At 40.5% G+C, this 15,408-nt stretch overlaps 1 protein-coding gene across 1 annotated transcript in view; it reads left to right on the top strand.

Annotated features, from left to right (window-relative positions):
- Positions 1 to 15,408, top strand: part of Abca12 (ATP binding cassette subfamily A member 12) — a 169,840-nt gene that overhangs the window by 144,509 nt on the left and 9,923 nt on the right. The window contains exons 39-47 of the mRNA XM_032901300.1: positions 498 to 603; positions 5,103 to 5,157; positions 5,735 to 5,912; positions 7,373 to 7,488; positions 8,480 to 8,639; positions 9,691 to 9,944; positions 12,472 to 12,676; positions 13,883 to 13,992; positions 14,270 to 14,411. Of these exons, the coding sequence (XP_032757191.1) occupies positions 498 to 603; positions 5,103 to 5,157; positions 5,735 to 5,912; positions 7,373 to 7,488; positions 8,480 to 8,639; positions 9,691 to 9,944; positions 12,472 to 12,676; positions 13,883 to 13,992; positions 14,270 to 14,411 (1,326 nt within the window). The remainder of the gene's footprint in view (positions 1 to 497; positions 604 to 5,102; positions 5,158 to 5,734; positions 5,913 to 7,372; positions 7,489 to 8,479; positions 8,640 to 9,690; positions 9,945 to 12,471; positions 12,677 to 13,882; positions 13,993 to 14,269; positions 14,412 to 15,408) is intronic.

Genomic DNA, 15,408 nt, shown 5'->3' with positions numbered 1-15,408 from the left:
TTATTCCCTTTCCCAGTTTCCTGTTCATCAGCCCCCTAACCCCTCCCCCTCCCCTTCTGTAAGGGTGTTCCCCTCCCCACCCACCCCCCCCTTCCCAACCCCCCTGACATTCCCTTACTATCCATTTTTTATCACTGCTGTTAAGAGGCTTCACTTTCCTCTCAGAATCACTATGTGTCCACTGCGGAGATAACAATGGCTTCTCCTGTTCATTTCAGGTTTTGCCCGTAGAAGCATCTAGAGCGGCTGCTCAGTCAGCTGTTAGGCATTCCGTTACTCAGAATAGCAGACTCCCTAATCTCTACCCACCTGTAAACCGAAAACCCACAGATCCATGTACGATCAACACTCCAGGTGTATCTTATTAGCTTCCGAGGTGGAATGAGTCACTAGCAAATCGAGGCTTTCCTTTAAAATGAAGTATCCTGTCAGATGTTCTAAAAGCCCTATTTTACTTGAATACAATCCTGATCTTGTCTCCTTTGGAAATTTGGCAGGTGTGGTATGATCCAGAAGGCTACCATTCCCTCCCGGCTTACCTCAACAGCCTCAACAACTTCCTCCTGAGAGTTAACATGTCGGAGTACGATGCTGCCCGACACGGTAGGGTCACTGTGCCGAGCTATCTCTAATTATAAACTCTTTCTACAGCCTTCCATGTAAACGCGCTCCCCGTATCTGCTTCCCTGTTAAGGGTGTTTCACAGCATCTAAATCAGGGATCTTCAGAAAGCATTTGGAAATTGTAACTCTTTCCAGATGGAACATTCCAGATGACACCCTTAACTTCAGATTAATTTAATCTCCTCATTTATCAAATCAGGATAATAACACCCCTCTGTTCTCACAGCTAGTAGCGGTGGTGTCTTGTGGAAAATATTTCAGAGCTATTTATTTGTCTGCAGACAAAAGTTGGCTAATAAATTAATATTCATAAGTATATGTTCACAGATCTATATATGCAGACAAAAAAAATGTTATGAAAAGTATTCAGTTCTTACCGGGTAGCCCTGACTGGCCTGAAATTAACAGGGATCCACTTGCCTTTGCCTCTCGAGTGCTGGCCTTAAAGTTGTGCACCACCATACTGAGTTATGAAGACAAAGCTTTTAAAACACAAAGGTCTACACTGCACCCAAAGTGCTACCATATATGACACATATATGTTATCGAAGTATGCAAAAACATACTTTCATTTTGGGTTAACATTACTGTTTGCCCCCACACTTTCACTGAGGTGCTAAAGTGGGATTTGAACTCTGGGCTCTCTGAGTCCTACCTGTCCTTTTGCTAATGCTCCAAGCTGTTTCTCCAGACTCAGGCAGATCTACTCCCGTTTCATTTCCCCACAACCCTCCACATCATTTTTAAATAGGACTGGGATTTAAAGGAAGTTGATTTATTTTTTTCTAACTCAATTACTGTTCATCAGACCATTTCATCTCCTTGAGCTTTGCTCAAATTATTTTTCCATATGATCCTAAAAAAAATAATAATAAGGAGGGAGAAAAAATGAAATAATACATTTTCTGGCCAGGACCCAGCCTCATAAACAGCCTATTAGGAAGGATAAATGATACAAACTATCTTTTATGAAAGCTGCCCCTCCCCCTTTCCTTCCATCACCCCACCTCCATGCATTCCAGAGTCTGCTTATGTCACTGCAGTGTCAGACACTCACTCTAGCAGCAGAGTCCTCCTCAGAGGAAACAGTGGTTTCATCCAACTGTTTCGGCATTTTTTTTTCCTAGCAGGAGGAGCTTTAAAGAAAAATAACAAGATGGATAGTCCTCAGGTATAGCACATTAATAAAGGACAAAGTCAAAAGTGGTAAATTAGGTGAAACGGTGACTAAAGCCAGGCGAGTCTAACCTGGATTGAAATGGTGTTGGAAAGCCTTCTGTGCGGTGTTTTATTCAGAGCAAAAACACGCATTGTTGTGACAGACAATGAAAGCACAGAAGCTATAGAAACAGCCAGGGCGATGTAGCGAAGATACAGAGAACAGGAGGGTGCGACCTCGTCTACAGGGTTGGCTTCTGGAAACCTGTGTCCTGGTTTCCTCTACAATTAGTCCTCATTACTGAGATTAATGTGACGGGACCGCTCTCGCCCCCCGCAGGCGTGTGGAGGGCCTTACCGCTGTGTTTTAAGGTACAGAGGATAAAAGAGTCTGGCAGCATAAAACGTATGCTGGGCCTGAAATGAAATTTACTTTTCAATCTAAAAATAAAACGTAAAGTTTTACATAAATTAAGGAAAGTATGTCTTTCATTCCTTATTAATTTGTTTATTCAAACTTACAAAAAAGTGGCAACATTCTGCCCTCTCTGTGAGATATTTTATTCTTTTCAAAGAAGAAATCTATGTCACTCTTAAACATGCATAATGTTTTGGAATTCATGAGTGGGTTCTCCCGTGGCAAGAGAACCTAACCTGTCTGTAAGGTTCAACCTATTCTCCCCTCACCACCACTTCCTCACGATCCTCCGAGTGTTTAAAGACATCTTTGCAGGACTCCAGGTGAACTGGGGTTTTTCTTTAGCTGTAAAATTCATTTTCTCTGAAGCTTAATGTGCTCATAAAATATTTTAATTAGCTTTCATTGGCAATGTCAGTATCTGTTACATTCATGTGGTTCCCTCTAGTGGTTAACTTCTTGTGGAAAATCAGGGTTCTTTTCAAAGAACATTGGTTTGCATGTTTTCTCTGGCAAATTCCCCCCCCCGCCCCCACTATGTGCTCCTCCCACCCTCTGTTGTACCCACAGGGAGAATCTCAGTCTCGCTTCATATCTATAGCGACCACAGAAAATGCCTACTTTTGATGTAGGTTCCATGTAAGGACAAATTCTAATTGAAAAATTATTTGATTTGCTTTAATATACCCATTGATCAGTCATGCTCTTAAGACATGGTATTGGCTGCTGTAGAGGATGTGGGGAGGCTTATCAGACAGGACTTTAGTCCTGACACATTACTACATCTTTCAGTAGGTACTCATGGAAGTACCCTATTCCACAGCATTACACTGAGTGGATAAAACCATATTTACAAAGATTCCGTTGGTTAATTAAAAAATATTTCTTGATTTTTGAAATAAAATGTACAAAGAAAAGACAAACCTTCTCCTGTCTTCATTATAATGTACTGGGTTTTATGAAGGGCCCAGAGAAAAAAAGCAAAAAGCCAAAGAACACGGTGATCAGTACCTTTAATTCCAGTACTCAGAAGAGAGGCAAAGACAGGCACATCTGTGTAGGTTTAAGGCCAGCCTGATGATCTACATGGTAAGTTTTAAGCCAGCCTGGTCTACATGGTGAGTCAGAGAGCACAGCGAGATCTCCTTTAAAATAAATAAACAAACAAATAAATGAATACAGAACAGAGACTATTAATCTTCACAGAACATAAGAGAAGCAAATTCCCTTACAATGTGATTAAAAACAGAGTTCAAAGTAGGTTTGCTGTTGTTGTTGTTGCTGTTGTTTTCTTTGTTTTTAACTGTTTATTTTCTTCAACATGCCATTTGTCTTAGTTAGGGTTACAATTGCTGTGCTGAAGCACCGTGACCAAAGCAACTCAGAGAAGGAAGGATGTATTTGGCTTACGTTTTCACATTACTGCTCATCACTGAAGGAAGTCAGGACAGGAACACAAACAGGGCGGGAAGCTTGAGGCCAGAGCTGATGTACAGGGCATGGAGGGGTGCTGCTTACCAGCTTGCTTTTCTTACAGAACCCAGGACCACCAGCCCAGGGCTGGCCCCACCCACATGAATTGGGTCCTCCCACATCAGTCACTGACTAATAAGAAACTGCCTGACAAACTTGCCTCCAGCCCAGTCCTCTGGAGGCATTCTCTTAATGGAGGTTCCCTCTTCTCGGATGACTTTAGCTTGTGTCAGGTTGACATACAACTACCCAGCACACTATTGTTGAGGAATTCAACTTAAAGTAGCATATTTACCTTAATAAACGCTACAAATTTAAGTTGCCTAAGTATATGTACTTGCACTGAAATGTCCCAACATATGTTCTAACATATCCTATACAAGCAGTGAGAACAAAAGTTCTTGCTCAGTTTATAACTGTGTAGGTACAGAGGAGTCCCACATCTCTTTTCCTACCATTCTTTCCCTCATTTATGTAGACAGTATGCACACTGCCTCCACATTACAGTTTTTGGGAAACTTGCCTGTCCACTTTTGACTCTGGCTTAGTAAGATCCTTTAGGAAAGGAGAGGGAAGAGCCTTGCTTCCAACTCAGAGAACTCAACCAACTCTGAGAACTCAATACCTTGTGGTCACCATAGAACTAAGTGAATCGTAGTTAAGTGTGGGTACGGCAAGAAGCTCTCGGGCTTCCTGAGTTTTTATGGATGTGCAACATTGAGGTTCCCAGTCTCTGCTCTGGTAGGACTTTTAAACAATAAGCAACTTAGAAATAGTAAAAGAGAAAGGACCATGTTCTCACTTGAACATGTTTCCTGACCCTTGTCATTAACTCAGAAAGGAGGGTTAGAATGCTGTTGGATATTTGGAGAGACTTATATAATTGATGACCATTTGAGTTGTTTATTTAAATGTATTCTATTTCTGAAGTACAGCTGAAATGCAAATAGAAGTGACCAGACAGAAGAAAGTTGGAAGCAATCATTTGAATGTTCTCCAGAGTATGGCATGTACTATATAAGAAGTAGATGTTCTTAGATCTTTCCAGAATGTTCTGCACACAAGTAGACATTGTTTATTTTCTTATTGTAGATGTTCTTAGATCTTTCCAGAATGTTCTACACACAAGTAGACATTGTTTATTTTCTTATTGTAGATGTTCTTAGATCTTTCCAGAATGTTCTACACACAAGTAGACATTGTTTATTTTCTTATTGTAGATGTTCTTAGATCTTTCCAGAATGTTCTACACACAAGTAGACATTGTTTATTTTATTAAGAAAAGATAATTTGATGGGATTAAGAATCTTGGAAGTACTATTCTTTGGCTCATCTTGTAAGAAACAAAGTATTGTGTATTATTCATGTAAAACTTGGTACTCCTGATTAACTAAGTACCATCTAACAGCAGAACTCTCCCCTCTTTCTAGGGATCATCATGTATAGCCACCCTTATCCAGGGGTGCAAGATCAGGAACAAGCCACGTAAGCGCATCTCTTTCCTTGACATTACTACCCTCCCTTTGGCATAGCTGCACTTCTGTAGGATGTGCAATGATTGGAAATTACAGTGGTATCTGAACTGATGTCAATCTAGGAGGGCTGGTAATATATAAGTCACTGACTGGGATGAAAGGAAGTTTCTGGAAGGGTGTGGGAAGGGCTGCCAAGTAGAGCTTGTCAACTGTAGATTCACGGAGTCCTCTGCTTTTCTGAGTCAAGTGCACAAGTACTTCATCATTTTGACTTCCCTGCATAGCATTTAAGTACTGTTTCTTTGCTGAAGATCTATATATCCCTTGCATGCACTCTGTAACCCTTGGAGACCGCGGCTTTTCTATTGCGCATCCCTAGCCAATTCAGATGCACTAGCGCTACATTTATTCCAGGGTCACAGAAGAGTCATGTCGAAGATAGTATCTGGCTGCCTTGCAGGAAGCCTTATCTGTGTCACAGCCAGCTCTTGTACTGCTTTGTTGATGGTTTTAGTCATGAATCTTCCTGAAAGGGAAGGAGTTCCAAAAACTTATGTGTACTTTCCTCTCCCTATTGCTCATGATAGAATCAGCAGTTTAATCGATATTTTAGTGGCGCTGTCCATCCTGATGGGCTACTCTGTCACCACTGCCAGCTTTGTCACCTACATTGTCAGGGAGCATCAGACCAAAGCCAAGCAGTTACAGCACATTTCCGGCATCGGTGTAACATGCTACTGGGTGACAAACTTCATCTATGACATGGTGAGTAGCTTTTGTCATTGCAAGACAGGATCAATTTGAGTAGAAGTCTATCAGCTTTGTATTCAGGAGCTATTTGCTCTAATTATTCAAATTATTACTGCAAGGACAGAGAATTAAGAAAAACCAATTGACTTGGGCTTATATCATCTGATGGTTGGAGGAAAAAGGAAACCTATTTTCCCTTATCTGTGAGATATCAGATTCTTAGAGTGCACATCAGCATACAGATTCCTGGGCCTCTCTTCAGGTCTATTTAAATCTGTGTCTTGGGAAATGGAGTGTAGAAAGTGTGCATTTCAAACAAGATCCCCCAGGTGATTTTTAAGCACATTGAAGTCTAAGAACCACTATTGTAGCAAAATAAAAGCTTATCAACATTACCCTGTAGTACCAGATGATCAAGCTTATAAAAATTTAATCAACTAATAGTGAAAAATTCAAAGTAAGCTCCTGCTGAATGACACACTAGAGAAGATTAGCAGGGACAAGGAGGGATGTATTTCATTGACAGCGCTCTCCGTTATGTAAAGTGGTCCCCAAGTTCAGATGATCATTCTTGACTCCAAATGTACCAGCGTTGGCCAAGAGCCCAGATGAATATGTACGCGTTTGCCTGTGATTGCAGCGATTGTCTGAGTTGTTGTCAAGATCATTGGCTTGAAGAGTTGGAGAGTAATTAACCACAGATCCATTTTGCTAATGCATCCAGTGAGGTCTGAAATGTGCCCGCTGTAGAAGCCAAGTCTAAAAGAATTCTAATGACCGCTCTGTACTTCACATGAGCTTAAATGTTAAGGAAGCTTCAATGCATTCTTCTGTGAAGGTCTACTCGGTACTGAGATCCTGTTATCAGGACTACTGGTTCCGGTACAATTCACAAGATTCACCTCCGCTTTCGCTGCATGCATCTTGCTGCAAACTCTTAAGCCTCTAATATTTTTGCTTGTAAACAGAATACTGAAGTTTTTGTTCAGATACCTGTGATTTCAAGAACCTGTGATTTGAGAACTGTTGCCCTGCTGTTTTGCCTGGAATGCCTAACACTGATAACCAAGTCTCAGAAAGCAGCCATGTGAGAGAGAGGCAGCATCCAAAATGAAATCAATACTTCTAGGACTGACTCTAATACCAAAAAAAAAAAACCCCTGCCTTTCTTATCTTTCTCCCAGAACCCCTGTCACTGAATGATCCCAAGTCTTAAGCCTTGAGGCAGGAACACCAGGGATTTCTTGTGTATCTATATAGATTGAAATTGCCTTGACCTCATATTGGAGAAGACAAATCCTAAAGTGAGATCAATGTAAAATGAGCTGAATGTTACAAGCAACAGGAAGATAAATAAAAATTCATTTCCTCAGAATTTTTCTAGGTTGACTTATTGAAGAGTTAAATAAGGTGGGCTATTGATTTAAAAAAAAATGCTCGCCATATGCTAAGCATTGCTTTGTCTATATCTATAGGTCTTCTATTTGGTTCCTGTAGCATTTTCAATTGGCGTCATAGCAATTTTCAAGCTCCCTGCCTTCTACAGTGGAAACAATCTAGGCGCTGTATCCCTCCTACTTCTGCTGTTTGGGTAAGCTGCTGATCAAGCAACGAGAAAAAGAATGAACAAAATTAAGCACTCCTAGACACAATAGGACCTGAGTCTCATCAGTTAATTTACACTTGTCTTGGGGTCATTTACCATGAGTGATGACTAATGTAGCATAAACATTTGCTAGTGCACAGCCTGTAAGTGCCACACTTCTGCAAGTTAATGTTGTTATCACTAACAGGCACTGACCGGGTATCATGCACTGTACCAATTTATACACATAATCTAAAGTATATAAAATGAATATTTTAGAATGATCAGAAAAGTATGAGTATGTGTTGGTAGATGTATTGACAAAGTACATTACTATCTATGGCTTTATAAGGTACGTGTAAAATTTATGTCTGTTTTTATTTGTCTTTTCCAGATGGGTAAGGGCATAAAGACTGCTGTTTCTATATTAGAGTAATATAGGTTGCATGATGTAATTGACATCCAGTGTAAAACTTGATTCTATTACAAAGGCATGAATAGAATCAATTGTTTAAAAACTGGGACAACTAGATGGCCTTTCTGTTGCTAGATCTATTTCAAACCGAAGTTGCTCATCTTTGCCCAACCTAGGCCACCTGTCTTTTAGCCAGACCTTGTTAGCTACCTACAACAATGTCATTATCTTTCCTCAATTTTAAATGATCAGGTTTGTCCAATACAAACTCCTATTTCTGAGCAGCCAAAGTCTTGCCTGGACAGAGTAACACCATACCCTGCAGGGCAGGAGTCTGTAGTTGTGATGACAGAGAAACTGTATGGGTTTCTTAAAAGAGAAGCTTCTTGCTGTCATTTTAAAAACATCCTTTGAGGGTCTTTTGTCAAAATGAAGAATGAAATACAGACCTAGCTTCAGGGCTTGGCTACTCTCCTCTCATGTTTACTGTTCCCTGGGAAACCCATCCGAGCTTTACTTTATTGTTTTGTAGACTAGAATAACTAAGGCATAATTTTAATTTTTAGTATTTCTGTCCTACAGCTATGCAACATTTTCTTGGATGTACCTGCTGGCTGGTCTCTTCCATGAAACAGGGATGGCCTTCATCACTTATGTGTGTGTCAACCTGTTCTTTGGCATCAATTCCATTGTTTCCCTGTCGGTGGTGTACTTCCTTTCCAAGGAAAAGCCTAATGATCCGGTAAGGTCTTTTATTTGTTACTTAAAGTTCAGCAAATGAACCAGAAGCCTTAACGTGCTCCATGTGGGAAGATTTCCTTTACTCTGTATTTAGATAGGAAAGACTATCTTTTGATTTAAATTTAGAAAAGGAGAAAGTATAGCTTGAAAAGAAATTAAGCTCTGTATAGGTTAATGTTCATTATTATTGCATTGACTGAATGTTAGCAATACTGACTTTTGCTAGGTCTTGAGGAAAGTGATAGATTATATGGCACTATCTGCTCAACTAAACATTCTACTCATTAATAGATCCCAAAGGTGCAGTGGTGGCAAGAATGGATTATGTATTATGGCTGTGGGTTAGGATTCATTTGAACACTCATAGGGGAAAAAAATTCCCTTTCAATCATGTATTGGAATCTACTTCATTGTAAGCATCATTTGCCATTCAGAGCTAACAATTATGATCAGTGAAAGAGAAGCTTTAACAGTGCCTGGAAATGGAGTGCGAAAGAATAGAGAGGAAATGAAGTGAGGTGAGGGATAGGCAAGGCCACTTCGGGAGGAGGAAGGGAAATTGTAAGGTGGAAGTCATTGGCCTCAAGTGTGAATACGTGAAAATGAGCCATTTCTGCCTCTTTGATATCTGTTGTCTCTCCTTCCATCTCATTTCACCTCTGTCCCTACCCAGGTTGAGATTCCCTAAGTTCAAAAGCTTTCCTGAACCCTCTCTCACTCACAAACCCAGTGATACAGCTTTGCACCCCAACATTCTAACCAGGCTGACCTCTCCCACTGAATCTAAGCCAGGTCTAGAAGTGATTTTTGCCTCCAGAATTGGGCTGGATACCTTGGGCCACTTTGAGGAAAAAACATTCTTTTCACTTGCATTTTGATGACAAATTCTGTCATACTGTCATTTGTGGAGCAACTATAATATGCGATTGCAGCATACATGCGAAATAATTGCCAATCTGCCTGGGCGTCTCCATCTGTCTTCATCCACTTTTAAATGTTTCGTCAATCAGTCGGAATCCTAAAACTATATTTTGTTATTTCTCTTGTTTCAGACTCTAGAACTTATTTCTGAAACCCTCAAGCGAATTTTCCTGATCTTCCCCCAATTCTGTTTTGGCTACGGTTTGATTGAACTCTCACAGCAACAGGCAGTCCTGGATTTCTTAAAAGCCTATGGTGTGGATTATCCAAGCGAGACCTTTGAAATGGACAAGCTAGGAGCCATGTTTGTGGCCTTGGTTTCTCAGGGCACCATGTTTTTCTTGCTGCGACTTCTCATCAATGAGTGGCTGATAAAGAAGCTCAGGTGAGGCAGATGAGAACGGCATCTCCCCTCCGCGATGTTTGCGTCAGAGCACTCAGGGATGCGCAATAATCTTGGCGTTTTCCTCTGGCAACACTGGAAAGTCTAGCTTAGAACCTTTTAAAACATGGTTGCATAATGTATCATTCGTTTAAGTCTAGTAAATAGTTGTCCAGTTTTTCTGTGCGTTCTTGATGACAACGCCACAAACCTTATACATAGTGGGTGGTATAGAGTAAGAGACAAAATTAAGTAAGCACAGCTGTCGCCCTAAAAGAGAGTCAGTGAGTTGAGGAAGATAATAAAGGCTTCGAGTGCAGAAGTGAAAAAGAAGTTTGAGTGGGTAGCGTGGACAGTGAGTCTGGGAGAAGATGACTGGGCTGAAGCAAGGAGAGCAACAAAAACAGGAAGAGGGGCACCGCCGAGTATATTTACCCCTAGCTAGTGCTGCCTTCCTAGGCAGTGTTCCTAGTGACAACACCACAAACCTCACGCTGCCATGTGTATAGAGTTACGTCACCACACTCGTCATTTCTAATAGCAAACGAACAAGCAGCTTATCTTTACTTAGGGATTGCCTAATTTATACATCCATATTCATAAATATAACACTACTTAGCCATCAGAAGGAATGATCTAGGAGTGAGGAATGCAACTCAGTAGAGAAAACTGGCTGTGCAAGCCTAAGAGCCTTACTTCAGATGCTCACCGCCGACATGCAAAACCCAGCACAGCCCAGCAAAGGCCTGTAACTAACTGCAGCCAGCATTCCTGGAGGTACTGTGAGACAGACAGATCCCTGGGGCTTGCTGGACATCTAATCTGACTAAAAAAAGCAAGCCCTAGGTTCAATGATAGACTCTCTCTCAAAGGAATAAGATAGTGATGGAGCAGACACCCAGCATCCTTTTCTGCATGAGCGTTTTCATGATCAAGTATACTTGCACAGGCGTTTGATACATACTCAAATATTAAGCATGCACATGTAAACACACACAGATAGTGGTTCAATATCTATGTAATATTTGTTCTCATAGTTACTAAATGAAAGTGAAAGGCTAAGAAATGAGTATTATATATTACTGTGTGAGATAAAAGGAAATTTACCTTCTTACAATGGATTATCTTAATGTCAGTGTTGCTTGAAGACGGCTTACTTTCGACATTCTATTTTCTAGTACCATTTTAACTTTAATATGAACTCGGATTACTTATTGAAAATAAAAATTTTAATTAAGTAGTAATAAAAGGAAGAAAGAAAAAGAGGAAAATGTTATAGACTACTTAATTAAAAGATTATACTATTTGATTGGAAGATAGAATAAATGTAGTAAATGGCAGGCTATTTGGCTTATGGTGTGGCTGGAAGGTTATGGGGTCTCTTGAATGCTTAGTAAAGAGATCTGGCTTGGACCTTATTTGAACAAACCAATGGCAGTCTATTGAAGGTTAGCAAACAGAGAGCAGCACAAGCACATGATACCTTAGCAGGTATAATTCTTGTGGAACCAGTGCAGACTGGGACGCAAGAGTCAGCGACACAGGAGCAGTGTGGGTTACTGGGAAATGCTGGTAAAACTGAAGCTTATAGTGGAGACAGAAATGGTCAAGGAAATGGCCCATGACTAAGGGAGGGTTCGAAGGCATTTCCAGTGTTGGGAGACTGACTGCATGAGTGGGCTTTTAGACCAGAATAGATATAAAGAAAACACCATGTTTTGGAATCCTTGGACCCTTTTTAAAAGAAGCAGAGATTTTCAGGGTAGACCTGAAATAACTGATTTGCAGAACTTTAAAAGGTTTGGTTTTCTTTTGATTGGGTGTTTGCTGGACAAGACTAGGGTGAGGCTGGAACTGAGAGATTTTGCAGGGCTGAGAAGCTTAAATTATCTCCTGGATCTTCAGTGAGACATTAGTTGTAAATAGAGTGCAGAATAAATAGTGTCCCTGTTATTAATGATTTAAAAGGAGAGACCTGCTAATTGTTAGCAATACGATCCTGGGATCTATCTCCCCTTGAAGATATAAGGAGAGAAAAGAATGTAATTAGGAGGGTATGCCTCATTTTAGGTTTACCACAATAAACAACAACAACAAGAAGAAGAAATGGAGAAAGAAAAGGAGCAAGAGAAGAAAGGGGGACAAGAAGGAGGAAGGAAGAAGTAGAGAGAGAACAGTTGTTAGAGCAATAAGGGGATAGATGATCTTGGGCTCGTTAAGTGTGGAGTTCCACTAATGATTCTGAGCTCCCTGTTAGAAGCTAGCTTTCAGACACGCACCTGATTTAGACATCAGGATTCTAAAATTGAACAATGGATCCATAGATATGTCATCCATGGAAAGTAAGCACTGTTTGCCAGCATTGTAGAGATTATGGGAAGAACATGACTACCTCTGCTGACATCATTTAAACAGGACAACATAATGAATGTAAGAACAGCCTAACGGTAGGCAGGCAGTGGATTTCCACAGAAGTGAGAGCATTGAGGTGTCCAGACTGAGTCACGTCACTTCAGAATCTGGTTTTCAGGCTCTTCTTCAGAAAATTTACATCTTCGCCTGTCATGGAGACAGTAGATGAAGACGAAGACGTACGCACTGAGAGGTTAAGAGTGGAGAGCGGCGCAGCTGAGTTTGACCTGGTCCAGCTCCATCGGCTCACAAAGACCTACCAGCTTATCCACAAGAAGATTATAGCTGTTAACAACATCAGCCTGGGGATACCTGCTGGAGAGGTAGGGGGCGTGGCTTGGCTTTGTTTTCTAGAAATTGAAAACCCAAGCCCTGAATATTTTCATAGTCTAGGTAGGTATGTGTGTTTGTGTGTGCGTGTATGTAAGGGGTTGTTTGTGTATGTATGTGTGTGTTTGTATGTATGTATGTATGTATGTGTTTATATGTATGTATGTGTTTGTGTGTGTTTGTGTGTCTATTTGTGGGGTGTGTGTTTGTGTGTGTATACGTTGTGTATATGTGTTTATGTGTGTATGTGATTGTATGTGTATGTTTATGTGTGTATTGTGGGGGTGGGAGTGTTTGTGTATGGATGTGTGTATGTGTGTGTATGTTTGTATGCATGTATGTGTGTTTGTGTGTTTTTTTGTGAGGGGTATGTATGTTTGTGTGTATGTGTTTGTAGGTATATGTATGTTTATGTGTATATGTTTGTATGTGTGTATATATATGTATGTATTATGTATGTTTGCCATATGAATTTTTGCTATTTCTAGGGAGGGTTCATCCTCAGCACACAGCAGGTCCTGAGCCCATCGCCACTGTCATTGTCGGAGGAGTGTACTATCAGCTGGAAGCTTGTTCAGGATGCTTTTTGGCACCTCTCCTTCCTAGACCTATTCAAAGTCTTCCAGAAAGACAGCCATTTTCAGAGGGAGGGTCTTAGCATGCGTTGACTTTTATTCCTATGGTTTTCACAGGTAAAAGATTCAGGTAGCGTTGGAAGGGGAAAGGGATTTTGGCTGTTGCGATTTCCCCTTAGTTTTCTGTGCAGAGCTGGACCGCATGCATCAGGCTCACTCAATGACATAAATTATTGCATCAGTGGCTTTTTCAGTAAAGTTTTGATTTTGTGTAAATTATGTGCAAATCTATAACTGTAATTACTTCTTTGAGTTAGCACATCTTACCTGAGGGGTACTTTATCACATCACATAAAGGGGCGCTGTAGCATATGTAAAGCAGACCTTCTCTACATGCAGATGTTCAGATGTTTAGAGGGAAAAGAGCCCATAATACCCATTTGTTTTAGAAGAGAAAGTCTTACCAAATGCCAGAAGAGCCGTACAGGATTCAGAAGTAATTATAGTGATTTATTCTTCCGGGGAGGGTGTCTCACCCAGGGAGGAGGAAGATGTTATAATAACAACGTGTTTCTGTAGCTTACGTCTTTTTTTTTTTCCTCTCTTTCTTTCTCTCCATTTCAGTGTTTTGGCCTCCTTGGTGTGAATGGAGCAGGGAAAACCACTATATTCAAGATGCTGACTGGAGACGTAATTCCTTCCAGTGGAAACATTCTGATCAGAAACAAGAGCGGGTACAAACCTGTCCTTCTATTTATTGAGTACAGCATAATTTAAGTGGACTTTTATCTAATTTCATGACTGTGTTATAAATCTTCCTGACCTAAGGCGGGAATCGCTGAAGTGACTGGGTTGTTTTTTTTTTTTTTTTTAAACCTTGACTATGACTCAGATAAATTATTTTCCTCCTTTTATCAAAATTGCTGTCTATTTTAACCCAAACAAAGCCGCTAGCCCGATACTTCAAGACCTCTTTTTAGAAAGTCATGTGTTCTGATTTTCTCCGTTTAGATCCCTGGGACACGTGGATTCTCACAGCTCATTGGTTGGCTACTGCCCTCAGGAAGATGCCTTAGACGACCTGGTGACCGTGGAAGAACACTTGTATTTCTATGCCAGAGTGCATGGGATTCCAGAGAAGGACATCAAAGAAGTGAGTACACCTGCGGAGGACGCCTCATTTACAGACCACTGCTGGCTCCGCCCCTCCTCTCATGACTGCTCTGGCAAAGCCATCATGCCACGTGGGAGATCATACAATGCCCCTCTAACCAGTGAGCCAACTTGGCTTCATGATGTGGTCTGTATCTATCTACATCTATCCACAAGCTTAGCTTTAGAAGCTTCTTGGCCTGAGTTTGCTCAGTTCCATTAATAAATAGATAGTCCCACTGTGCCTTGCTCCAAGTTGAACCTTGATTGGTGATATGGGATTTTCTTTTTAAAGTATTCAAATTGATCCACACGATTCTCTGCAGAACACCCAAGTGAAATAGAAGGGCTTCAATTTCTACTTCTTTTTTATTATTTCCATTATTTTTATATATTTTATATATTATATATTATATATTTTTACATAATATAATATATTACTAATGCCTTAATTTTTACCTTTATTCTGTAACTCTCTACCACTGTAACAATTTATTTTTGTAATGGAATGACTAACCTCTTGGGGCACATTTCTTTGTTCTTCAAACTCTGGAGACCTGATGGGCATCCAACCAGGATGTCCGTCATTTGCTAGGGTTACTTAAATACAGAAATAACTGCACGAACTCATGGTTCCGAATGTGTGACGGTTTTGAGAGCAGGTCAGTTTTAAATAGTCTGAAAGTCTTTCTGACAGCTCATGGCTCAGTAAGAAGGAAAGATGGACTGGGATGGCAATCAATGGGAAACCTGCTTTTGAATTCTGCCTGAGATCTCTTCAGCTTTTAAGCTTTGTAGGAGAATCCCATGCTAACAGCATGGTACAATCTGTGAAGGTAAACACGCACAAATATTGGGGGGGGGGTATCCCATTTGAAAGCATACCCACAGAAAATTACTTTTCTCTCTTTAAACTGTTAATTTTATAAGTGGTCTTTAAAAGATGAAAATAAAATCTATGTTGAATTTAAATATTTTCATCTCTTCAAGGCCTATGT

This window comes from Rattus rattus, chromosome 4, assembly GCF_011064425.1.
Source record: "Rattus rattus isolate New Zealand chromosome 4, Rrattus_CSIRO_v1, whole genome shotgun sequence".
Taxonomy (NCBI): Eukaryota; Metazoa; Chordata; class Mammalia; order Rodentia; family Muridae; genus Rattus; species Rattus rattus.
Note: the sequence above shows the minus strand (reverse complement) of the source record. Positions and strands in the feature narration are given on the sequence as shown.